Source organism: Palaemon carinicauda, chromosome 8, assembly GCF_036898095.1.
Source record: "Palaemon carinicauda isolate YSFRI2023 chromosome 8, ASM3689809v2, whole genome shotgun sequence".
NCBI lineage: Eukaryota > Metazoa > Arthropoda > Malacostraca > Decapoda > Palaemonidae > Palaemon > Palaemon carinicauda.
Genome location: NC_090732.1, coordinates 163,157,882 through 163,170,304, shown reverse-complemented (window position 1 = coordinate 163,170,304; position 12,423 = coordinate 163,157,882). Strand labels below are relative to the sequence as shown.

General features: G+C 52.1%; 1 protein-coding gene across 5 annotated transcripts in view; it reads left to right on the top strand.

Moving 5' to 3' along the window:
- LOC137646085 (uncharacterized) overlaps positions 1 to 12,423 on the top strand; it is a 175,796-nt gene that overhangs the window by 15,988 nt on the left and 147,385 nt on the right. For all 5 annotated transcript variants that reach the window (XM_068379263.1, XM_068379265.1, XM_068379264.1 and 2 more), the window contains exon 2: positions 11,776 to 11,918. In XM_068379263.1, coding sequence (XP_068235364.1) covers positions 11,795 to 11,918 — 124 coding nt within the window. In that variant the 5' untranslated portion in view covers positions 11,776 to 11,794. The remainder of the gene's footprint in view (positions 1 to 11,775; positions 11,919 to 12,423) is intronic.

Below are 12,423 nucleotides of genomic sequence, written 5' to 3'. Positions count from 1 at the left end.
ATGTTCGGGTCTTTGGACGTCGGATCAGAAGAGCATGCACATCAACTGCAAGGAGCTGTTGGCGGTTCACTTGGCCTTGACGAGTTTCGAGAGCATTCTTCGAAACAAAGTGGTAGAAGTCAATTCGGACAACACCACAGCCTTGGCGTACATCTCCAAGCAAGGAGGCACTCACTCCCACACACTGTTCGTCATCGCAAGGGACCTCCTCATCTGGTAAAAAAATCGAGGCATCTCCCTGTTGACAAGATTCATCCAGGGGGACTTGAACGTCTTGGCGGACTGTCTCAGTCGGAGAGGTCAGGTGATCCCCACAGAATGGACCCTCCACAAGGACGTGTGCAAGAGTCTTTGGGTGACTTGGGGTCAACCCACCATAGACCTCTTTGCCACCTCGTTGACCAAAAGGCTCCCGACCTATTGCTCTCCAGTCCCAGATCCAGAGGCGGCCCACATAGATGCGTTTCTACTGGACTGGTCTTACCTGGACGCGTACGCATTCCCGCCGTTCAAGATCATCAACAAGGTACTGCAGAAGTTCGCCTCTCACGAAGGGACAAGGTTGACGTTGGTTGCTCCCCTCTGGCCCACGAGAGAGTGGTTCACAGAGGTACTTCAATGGCTGGTAGACGTACCAAGGAGTCTTCCTTTAAGGATGGATCTCTTACGGCAGCCTTACGTAAGGAGTCTTCATCAAAGCCTCCCCGCGCTTCGTCTGACTGCCTTCAGACTATCGAAAGACTCTCAAGAGCTCGAGGTTTTTCGAAGGAGGCAGCCAGAGCGATTGCGAGAGCTAGGAGAGCTTCTACCATCAAGGTCTACCAGTCGAAGTGGGAAGTCTTTAGAGACTGGTGCAAGTCATCATCCATTTCCTCTTCCAGTACCTCTGTAGCCCAAATTGCAGACTTTCTCCTGCATCTGAGAAATGTTCGCTCCCTCTCGGCTCCCACTATTAAGGGCTACAGGAGCATGTTGGCTTCTGTGTTCAGACATAGAGGCTTAGATCTGTCCAATAATAAAGATCTCCAAGATCTCCTTAAGTCCTTCGAGACCTCTAAGGAGCGTCATATGGCAACTCCTGGATGGAACTTAGACGTGGTCCTAAGGTTCCTAATGTCCGACAGGTTTGAGCCATTACATTCAGCCTCCCTGAAGGATCTCACCCTCAAGACGCTTTTCTTAGTGTGCTTGGCTTCGGCTAAAAGGGTCAGTGAGATCCATGCCTTTAGTAAAAACATCGGCTTTTCTACAGATAAAGCCACATGTTCGCTTCAGCTTGGTTTCTTGGCCAAAAATGAACTGCCTTCTCGTCCTTGGCCTAAGTCGTTTGATATACCTTGCCTATCAGAGATCGTAGGCAACGAGCTTGAAAGAGTACTGTGCCCAGTTAGAGCTCTTAAGTTTTATTTGTTCCGTAACCGAAATACAAACCACGCTATTTACAAAGGGTTTACTTTTAGCGCAGCTGAAATGACGAGCCAATAGTTTTTAACGAGGGTTAATTACCCCCGCGCTAGTTAGCGGGGGGTGGGGAAGGGTAGCTTGCTACCCCTCCCCCCTCCACACACCGGTGACTTGCTTCACTTCACTTTTGGCTCGGCGGTGATCAGACGTGTCTGTTCATCGCCTTCGCTGACAGCCTTTAATTTTCTTCTTTTTCTTTACAGCTTGTGTGATTGGTTGGAAGTTGACCTTCAGTTATTTTCTTTTATTTAATATGCGGACATGCCCTGGAGTTGCCGGCCGTCCTTGTGGGACTTTCATGTCGGACGTGAGTACGGATCCTCACACCCTCTGCCCTCAATGTCGGGGCCGACGGTGTGACCAGGATAACATGTGCCGTGAGTGTAGGGAGTGGTCTGCCTCCCAGTGGGAGAGGTTTGGCCGTCGGCGTAAGAAGAAGTCCAAGAGAGACCGTTCTCCTCCGGGGTTAGCCTTGAAGGAGGAAGGTTCTCGGGACTCTTCTTCCGCCGCCCAAACCTCCTCCGAAGCTCCCCCTCGTCCGCCTCCTAAGGAGAGTCGTCCGAGTGGGAGCGCAGGCCCTTGTTCTGTTTCCCTACCTTCGGTGGGGGGAGAGGGCGTCGCCTCCCATAGCGAGGCGGTTCCCCCTCCTCCTCCGGGGGAGGTTATTGATAATAATTCTTTATCCAGTGATGATCTGTTGCAGATTTGGTCGTCCCTGGGGCTTAAGGGCTTGCCCTCCAGGGTCGCTCTTATTGACCTTGTCTCGTTGGGGGCCGCTGTTAAACAGTCGCCGGTGGTAGCGGAGGTAGACCCTCTGTCTATTGTCGACGTCGTGGTGACAGAGGCCTCCGACGTGGCTGGGCCTTCCGACGCAGGTGCTGTTGCTGGTGATGGTGCTCTAGGCTCTCCTCCTCCTTCCGTGCATCCTTCGAAGGGGGAAGTGAGTCCTTCGGTCTCGACTGCTGCCCAGCTTCCTTCTGAGGGAAGTGTTTTGAAGGAGACTCCCCTTCGGAGGACCGATGGTCCCGACGATCTCCCCCGAGGCCGCCTCCGCCGTAAGGCTCACCGCCCTCTACGCCACAAGGGCCTCCCTTCCCCTTACAGGGGGACTAAGAGGCGCCTTTTTGGGTCTTCGTCCTCCGGGGGGGACTCTCCTCGTCAGCCTCAACCGACTACTCCGCCCTCCTTGAACCTCTCTGCGGACCGCTCTCCATCTCCTGCCGGATCTTCGCCTTCTGGAGAACTCGTCACCCGACGGGCAACGGTCCCTTCGGGGCTAAGGGATTCTTCCCTTACGCGAGCAGGGCCAGCGCACAAGCGCTCTCCTGCTCGCCAGCGATCTCCTGCTCGTCGACGATCTCCTGCTCGCCAGCGATCTCCTGCTCGTCGACGATCTCCTGCTCGCCAAGACTCTCCTGCTCGCCGACGCTCACCTGCTCGTCGGCTCTCTCCTGAGGTTCGCCCCCCTCGCCAGCGCTCTCCTGCTCGTCAGCTCTCTTCCGAGCGTCAGCGCTCATTTGAGGACCATCGCCCTGCGGTCTCTGACCACCCTTTAGTTCCTGCTGAACTCCCTGCTCACCATCGTGTGTCAGAAACACATGTTCGCCAACGCGCCAGCGATCTTCCCGTTCCTGCTCGTGAACCTATCCTCTCACAGGACACGCGTCGACCTTCTGCTCGCCAGCGATCACCAGCTCGCCAGCGATCACCAGCTCGCCAGCGATCACCAGCTCGCCAGCGATCACCAGTTCGCCAGCGATCACCTTCACATGCTGCCCGCCATCGCACGAACCTGCATGATCGCCCGCTTACGCATGCTGCTCCTCATCGCAATACCCTGAACGATCGCCCTCCTGCGGATGCTGATCACCATCGCACAACCCTGCACGATCGCCCGCTTACGCATGCTGCTCGCCATCGCACAACCCTGCACGATCGCCCGCTTTCGCATGCTGCTCCTCATCGCAATACCCTGAACGATCGCCCTCCTGCGGATGCTGATCACCATCGCACCCTTTCACGCGATCATTCACCTACGCATGCTGCTCGCCATCGCACAACCCTGAACGATCGCCCGCTTACGCATGCTGCTCCTCATCGCTCAACCCTGAACGACCGCCCTCTTGCGCGCAATCATTCACCTTCACATGCTGCTCGCCATCGCTTACCATCACGTGATCATTATCGCCAGCGATCTTCTTCACCTACGCGGCAGCACGATCCCTCGCCGTCGCGCCATCGCTTGCGTTCGTCGCCTCGGACACGTGTTCCTTTACCTGCCCACCCTCACGCCCACTCGCCTGCGCGCCCGCGCGATCGCTCGCCTGCGCGCCCGCGCGATCGCTCGCCTGCGCGCCCGCGCGATCGCTCGCCTGCGCGCCCGCGCGATCGCTCGCCTGCGCGCCCGCGCGATCGCTCGCCTGCGCGCCCGCGCGACCGCTCGCCTGTACGCCCGCGCAACCATTCGCCTTTGCGCGACCGTTCACCCTCGCGCGACCATAGTTCGCGGCGAATTCCACAGCCGGTGGTAGCAGCAGGGACGCGTGCTCCTAGACGGCACTCGGGATCACCTCCATCCAAGCACAGGTTGGTATTGCAGGACGAGGACAGGTCATTACAACATTCTTCCCCACCTTCTTTTCAGGCAGGTACCGTCGTGTCCACTCCAAAGGATCGCCCGATCCCTTTCACCTTAGCGAGGATTTCGGACTCTGTGTCCTTTGAGCAGCAGACTTGGTTTGGTCCGCTGGCACGGGCGTTAGTGAGGGTTATGAAACCAGCACTCGCCGGCCAGGGTAACAAACCAGCGGCTGTCTCTCCTTCGCTGAAGAGAAAGAGAGGAGTGGACTTCGTGGTGACTTCCCCCAGGGCGAAGTTGGTTCCCAAGAGGTCGGTCTCGAGGGTCCCCTCTCCTGCACGAGTACTCTCTCCTTCTCCCGTGGACGAGGCCTTTCCGTCCTCAGGTGAGTCCAGTGGACCGGTAGTCTTCCCCCCGGCACCAGGGGGGGAGACTTCGCTTCAGGCAGGAGAATTGTCTCGTGAGGAAGGGGCCCCTCGAACCTCGTTGTTGGGATCCTGTATCCCTCCTAGGAGGGAACCCAAGGATTCCAAGACCATCCCTAAATCCTCTGCAAGGATTCGACAGGAACCCATGACTACCCAGGGGAATGTCCACGTATCACCCCAGGAAGAGATTCCTGGGGCAGGAGACTTAGCTGCCAGCCCACAGGGAGGAGAACAGCAAGAGTCCGAACATGCCTTCTGGCAGGTCCTAAGCCTGATAAGGCAACTTAACAGTCTTACGGATCCAGTCATCCCCCCCCGTGAAGGCAAAGACACAATTCTGGATGAAGTGTTCGACGTTCGGAAGGCCCCTAAGACCAGTGCAGCTCTGCCCTGGTCTCGGGGGCTGAAGAGTGCCAGAGCTAGGGCCAATGCTCAGCTCGCACTTCTTGCCTCCTCCAGTCGTTCCACTGCCGGGAACAAACTCATCCCTCCTCCTCGCCTTCAGCAGAGGAGGTATTTCGAGATCCTGGGTGAGCACAACCTCGCTCTTCCGCTCCATCACTCTGTGGAGGAGCTGGCGAAGGGAGTTCCCTTGGAGAAACTCTCTGCCCGGCAGGTGTCGTTCTCGGCGGCAGAGATCCTTAACCACGAGAAGGTCGCTAAGTGTGCCATGCAGGCCACTTCGTGGCTGGACTTCTGGTTAGGATCTCTGGGCATCCTATTGCGATCTGAGGACTTGTCCAAGGAGACCAATAGGAAGGCCCTAGAGACCTTCTTGCTCTCGGGCACCCGCTCCATCGAGTTCTTGGCGCACCAGGTTACCACCCTGTGGGCCAACTCGGTGTTGAAGCGTCGCGATGCTGTGTCCGAGAGATTCCATCCGAAGGTCCCCGCCGTAGATGTGTGTAGGCTCCGACATGCCTCCCTCCTGGGGGAGAGCCTGTTTGAGCCTCAAGACTTGGAGCGAACGGCTGAGAGGTGGAGGAAATCCAGCACGGACTCCCTCCTCCACAGGGCCCTTACAACTCGGCCCTATAAGCCTCCAGCCCCGCCACAACAGCAGCAACAGCCTCGTAAGGCTCCAAAACAGGCACCGGCAGCTAAGAAAGTGGTGTCTAAGCCCCAGCCCTTTCCAGCCAAGGTCAAGAGGGGTGGTAAGTCCTCCAGGGGAGGCAAGACTTCTAGGGGTGGCGGCCGCGGCCGCAAGCCCTAGGGGTGGCAGTCCCCCTGCGTGTCCACCTGTGGGGGGATGCCTTCAGCGTTGCGTCCGCAGGTGGCAACATCTCGGGGCCGATGCTTGGACGATCTCGGTGATCGGCCAAGGTTATCGCGTCCCGTTCACGTCATCTCAACCTCCCCTGACAGCGAATCCAGTGTCGTTGAGCTCCTATGCCATGGGATCGGCAAAGGGGCTGGCCCTTCAGGCCGAAGTCAAGACCATGTTCGAGAAGGGTGCTCTCCAGGAGGTCGTGGACGGCTCTCCAGGCTTCTTCAGTCGACTCTTTCTTGTAAAGAAGGCTACTGGAGACTGGAGACCCGTCATCGATCTCTCGGCTCTGAACAGGTTTGTCAAACAAACCCGGTTCAGCATGGAGACAGCAGACACAGTCAGACTTGCGGTGAGACCACAAGACTTCATGTGTACACTGGATCTAAAGGACGCGTACTTCCAGATCCCAATCCATCCGTCTTCCAGGAAGTACCTGAGATTCTGCCTAGACAACAAGATCTACCAGTTCAAGGTGCTGTGTTTCGGTCTCTCCACAGCTCCTCAGGTGTTCACCAGAGTGTTCACCCTGATTTCGACTTGGGCGCACAGGAACGGCATTCGTCTCCTTCGTTACCTAGACGATTGGCTGATCCTAGCAGACTCGGAGTCGACCCTTCTTCGACACCGAGACAGGCTTCTAGATCTTTGCCAGGATCTGGGGATCGTGGTAAACCTCGAGAAGTCCTCTCTGCAGCCGTCCCAGCGACTGGTTTATCTAGGCATGCTAATAGACACCAATCTCCACAAAGCCTTTCCATCAGACGACCGGATAGCAAGGCTGAGGAGGGTGGCGGAACCTTTCCTCAGGCGAAAAGAACTCCCCGCCCAATCGTGGTTGCGTCTCTTGGGCCACCTATCCTCCCTGGCCCGTCTGGTTCCAAACAGCCGCCTCAGGATGAGATCCCTTCAATGGCGGCTCAAGTCCCGGTGGAATCAAGGATCCGATTCCCCGGACACTCTGATCCCAATGGGGTCTCTGGAACAGACGGACTTGCGGTGGTGGCTGGCCGACGAGAACCTGCGAAAGGGAGTGAGTCTTCTCGTCCTTCCCCCGGAATTGACTCTGTTTTCGGACGCGTCAAAAGAAGGGTGGGGGGCGCACGTTCTGAACCAGAGGGCCTCAGGCCTTTGGTCAGAATCAGAAAAGTGCCTACACATCAACCTGCTAGAATTGAAGGCCGTCTTTCTGGCCCTTCAACAGTTCCAACGGTTCCTGGCGGGTCACTCCGTGGTGGTGATGAGCGACAACACCACGGTAGTGGCTTATATCAACAAGCAGGGAGGCACTTTTTCGCAACAGCTATCCCATCTTGCAGTAGAGACTCTGAGGTGGACCGAAACCCACTCGATAACACTATCAGCTCGCTTCATTCCTGGCAAGAGGAATGTGCTCGCCGACAGTCTGAGCAGGGCTTCGCAGATAGTGAGTACCGAGTGGTCTTTGGATCCTCAGATAGCCAACAAAGTCCTGACTTTGTGGGGTTCCCCGACGGTGGACTTGTTCGCGACAGCCTTGAACTTCAAGCTGCCCCTGTACTGCTCACCAGTCCCGGACCCCAAGGCACTCTGGCAAGATGCTTTCCAGCAACGGTGGGACAACATCGACGTGTACGCCTTCCCACCATTCTGTCTGATGAGAAGGGTGCTCAACAGGACCAGACTATCGGTCAACTGTTCCATGACTCTAGTAGCTCCGCTATGGCATCACGCGGAATGGTTTCCGGACCTTCTGCAACTCCTGACGGAACTCCCAAGGGAGCTTCCTCCACGACACGAGCTTCTCAGACAACCCCACTCCGGTGTCCCTCACAGGGCCGTAGCCTCGCTTCGGCTTCACGCCTGGAGACTATCCAGCGTCTCCTCGCGGAGAGAGGCTTTTCGCAACAGGTTGCGGAGAGAATGTCTCGGCACCTGCGAAGGTCCTCTGAGGGAGTCTACCAAGCGAAGTGGAGAGTCTTTTGTGGTTGGTGTCGTGGAAGGGGTATCTCTCCACTCGATGCCACTATTCCAGCAATAGCGGACTTCCTTGTGTATCTGCGAGAAGAAATGCGCCTTTCTGTCTCGGCAGTGAAAGGCTATCGCTCAGCCTTAAGCTTGGCCTTCAGATTGAAGGGCGTGGATATTTCTTCATCGCTAGAACTCTCTTTACTCATACGTAGCTATGAGCTTACCTGCCCCCAGTCGGAAGTGAGACCCCCTCCTTGGAACGTGGTTCGAGTTCTCAGGTCTCTCAAGAGACCTCCCTTCGAGCCATTACGCCAGGCCTCCGATCGCCACCTGTCTTGGAAGACGGCTTTCCTACTCGCCTTGGCCTCGGCCAAGCGAGTTAGTGAACTTCATGGTCTCTCGTACGACATCGCCCATTCAAGGGGATGGGGGGAGGTAACGTTCAGGTTCGTCCCTGAGTTTGTGGCCAAGACTCAGAATCCTGGAGTGCCGGATCCTCGGTTCGACTCTTTCAGGATCGCGAGTCTCCGTTCTGTAACAAACGACCCAGACCAGCTGCTACTATGCCCAGTGAGGTGTCTGAGGTACTACTTGAAGAGAACGGCTGCAGTCCGTCCTCATGTGCGAGCTTTGTTTGTGAGCACAGGCAGGACAAAGAGGAGGGTCACAAGGAACACCATCTCTGCTTGGATTCGTAGGGTTATCCACCATGCCCTGAATCCTGACCCTCCTCCGTCACGTCGCCCTCGGGCCCACGATGTCAGGGGTATTGCTACATCCCTGGCCTTCAAGAGAAACTTCTCTGTGACGCAGGTACTTCAAGCGGGGGTCTGGAAGCGTCAAACGACCTTCACAGCCCACTACCTGCAAGACGTGACCCACAGGAGCCTCGATACGTTCTCTATCGGCCCTGTGGTGGCTGCACAACAGCTGGTCTAACCTCAGGCTCCTTTTTGGACAAGTAGCAGTAGGTTGAGGGCGTTGTTACCCGGTCTTAGTCTGTGTGAATGAAAGAGTATGTCTGACCCTTACTTCTTTCTTCATTCTCCCCTCTCTTGGGGAAGCAGCATCCTGGTCCTCGCATAGCTGACCTCGACCTCTGCAGGTAACCCATGCTTCTTTGTGCTCCTAGTATTAAGCTTAATACTGTTGCGTCTCCCATACCCTGACGAGGTGGTATGGGGAACGTCCTATCCTAGAATTCCTATCTGAAGGTCTCAAGGTCAACTTCATAGGACGAGTCACACTCTCCTCCTCACACTACTTATGTAGGCCACTCGTTCCTAGCGATGCTAGGAACCTGTGAGGTACAGGGGCTCCCTCTCTCTAGTGCTGCTCACTAAGGGATCGAGCCCCCGGGCAAGCCGAAGTCAGTAAGGCTGGGGACTTTCCACCCTTCCTAAGGGGTAAGTCACCCTTTGTAAATAGCGTGGTTTGTATTTCGGTTACGGAACAAATGACAAATTCGAAGATAATTTGTATTTTTCCTAACCATACAAACCTTAGCTATTTACACATATGTGCCCGCCATCCCTGACCCCCAAGTCAAGTCCTACCTCTAAGTGAAGTGAAGCAAGTCACCGGTGTGTGGAGGGGGGAGGGGTAGCAAGCTACCCTTCCCCACCCCCCGCTAACTAGCGCGGGGGTAATTAACCCTCGTTAAAAACTATTGGCTCGTCATTTCAGCTGCGCTAAAAGTAAACCCTTTGTAAATAGCTAAGGTTTGTATGGTTAGGAAAAATACAAATTATCTTCGAATTTGTCATTTAGCTCGTACCAGATCCTTACGAGGTGGATCTGAGGCCTTGTGGTGCTCAGTTAAGAAGCCCTCATTGCCTATGTCTAAAAATGCTTTATCGTATTTTATTAGATTTTTAATCCGAGAGGCTCATTCTCACTTAAGTGAAAAAGATCGTTGCTTGCTTAAGGTCAAGACGCATGAAGTAAGAGCGATAGCAACTTCCGTGGCCTTTAAGCAAAACAGATCTCTGCGAAGTATTATGGACGCGACCTTTTGGAGGAGCAAGTCGGTGTTCGCTTCATTTTACTTAAAAGACGTCCAGACTCTTTATGAGGACTGCTACACACTGGGTCCATTCGTTGCTGCGAGTGCAGTAGTGGGTGAGGGTTCTACCACTACATTCCCTTAATTCCAAAATCCTTTTAATCTTCTCTTGAAATGTTTTTAATCTTGTTTTGGGTTGTACGGAAGGCTAAGAAGCCTTTCGCATCCTTTTTGATTTGGCGGGTGGTCAAATGTCGTTTCTTGAGAGCGCCCAGATTAAGGGTTTTGATGAGGTCCTGTTGTATGGGTGGTCGCCCTGGATACAACAGCTCCTGGGAGTCTTTCAGCATCCTGAGAGGATGGCTGGGCTTCGTGAGGAAAGCGGACTAATAAGGCAGAGTAATCGTCAGAGTCAGCTTCCTTACCAGGTACCTATATTTATTTGGGTTTTGTTATGATATAACTGTCAAAAACTCTAAGCATATACGCCTTTATTGTATTAATACTGGTCTCTACCCACCACCATGGGTGTGAATCAGCTATTATATATTCACTGGCTAAGTTTAATATTTAAAAATTATATTTTGATTATAAAATAAATTTTTGAATATACTTACCCGGTGAATATATAAATTAAAGGCCCTCCCTTCCTCCCCGATAGAGACCCAGCGGAATGAGAAGAACTGGAGCTGTTTACAAGTATATGCGGTATCTGGCCGATAGTCGGCGCTGGTGGGCACACCCGCAACCTTCATGGCGATCGCTCGCGAGTTTTTGTGTTTCTGTCGAGCCGTCCGAGACGTCAGCTATTATATATTCACCGGGTAAGTATATTCAAAAATTTATTTTATAATCAAAATATCATAATTGTTAAGTCTATGAAAGTGTGGATGCTATGGGACTAGGAGGCTCAGTGGAGTTCAGCGCTTGATGTTGCCGACTCACTGAAAGACTGATTATTTGATTAATTAATTACTGTATTTGCTATTGCAGCATAACAGTTGCCTTTTGACGAATTGATTCGTCAGCTCAAGAAAAATCTAAAAGTTTATTCTTTTTTTTAGTATGATAGCACATTCCTCCTCAGTTCAATATAGTGTAACTGACAAACGTTATCAAGTGAGACTTAGAGAGGTGAAGCTGGGACTAATCAGCGACACCGCTGAGCGTGGAGTTGCCTAGTGTGGAGAATCCGGCAGCCCTGATCTGCAGTAGCAACACATCTAGTGGTATAGCTGCCTTAGCAGCTCTCATGTCTTTTTCATCTTCCCCCTCTATTGGGGCAAGGCATCGGAAACTGTTTCAGCTGGAATAGAATGGCTTACTGGTAAGCTCCACACATTCCTTATGAGAGGGAGTGTGTTGTAACCAGGCAAACCCATGGATATAATATGCCTCATTATTACTAAACAGAGATGTGTTGTAACAAGGCAAAATTTATACAGTGTAATTTTCATATGCCCTAAGGTTAACACCCACATATTTTCTGCTCTGCATCCTTTATTGTCTGTGGACCCAATGGTATTGCCAAACCACTGGTACATGAGATGTAAAGAACATTAATTATGGACCACTTACAAGGGTCCAAGTTACTGGTAGCCGAGGATAATTACCAAGCCAGTTGAAATAGGGACTTGCTCCTACCTAATGATGAGTCTCCTACGTAAAAGACGAGGCTTTGTATTTGTGCTGGAACTCATAATTTCCCACCTTCATCAATGCCGTAGAAAGTTCTAGATACAATCAAATTGAGTGCTCAGCAAGCAAGCACCCAGCTGGTAACTACCAGCCACCTGCTCACACCATGTTGTAAAGTTTGGAACTGCTGTATTCTCCAGCTTTGCTGTTATTCTGTCCTTTGTAAAAAAAAAACTCTGGTTTCTGTTGTCAGGAAAAATGCATATCTCCAAATTTGTCATGTTTGCTTTACCTTAAGCAACTATTCAGCCCCTATTTGTTTCCCTAACCAATTGTTAATGCACCATAAGTTTTTACATTTGACTTTTTTATATAAATAAAATACATTACAGTATGCATTTATCTGAGAACAAAATGATTTAAAAGCTTCTATTTTTCTATTTAGAGAGTTGCAAAATGTTAAGATGACCGTTGACAGTGGCGGTGGCGGTATGGGCGGAGGAGGAGATACAATGTCAGAGTCAGAGACCCACGAAAAAGAACTACGTGCTCGCCTAATACACTACCACGCATCCTTCAGCTCACAAGGTAATTTACCGCAAGTTTTAAGTTTGTTTTATGTAAGTGATAAAATTGTAATCCACTGCCTAGTACTTGAATACAGTAGCTAGTTATTCTGCATTTAGCATGAATTAGAATTTGAAAAGTTGTATGAGTTAGTAACATAAGATTTTGTGTAATACAGTACTGTAGACCATATAAAGTGCATTTCATGGACTTTGTGTTGGCTGGCTCTAGCTAAGTGTTAAATGTCTGTTACTGTGGAAGTCACAAATTGTTTTGACACTTGGTCGGAATTTTCACCGTTGTTTGACCAATTGGAAATACTTTGTGCTTTGAATTATCTTTTGTTTTGTAGTATCTGTATGTTTTGAGTTATGCCTAGATATATTCTTGTCTTCAAAGCTATCATGTTTCTTTTTGCGGGTATATTCTCAGAAGGGTTGAGGTTTCTTATAAATTGGAGGGATGGGAAACTTTATAACTGTAACTGCTTGATTTTTGGAAATCCATGCTGTATTTTGAGAAAGGC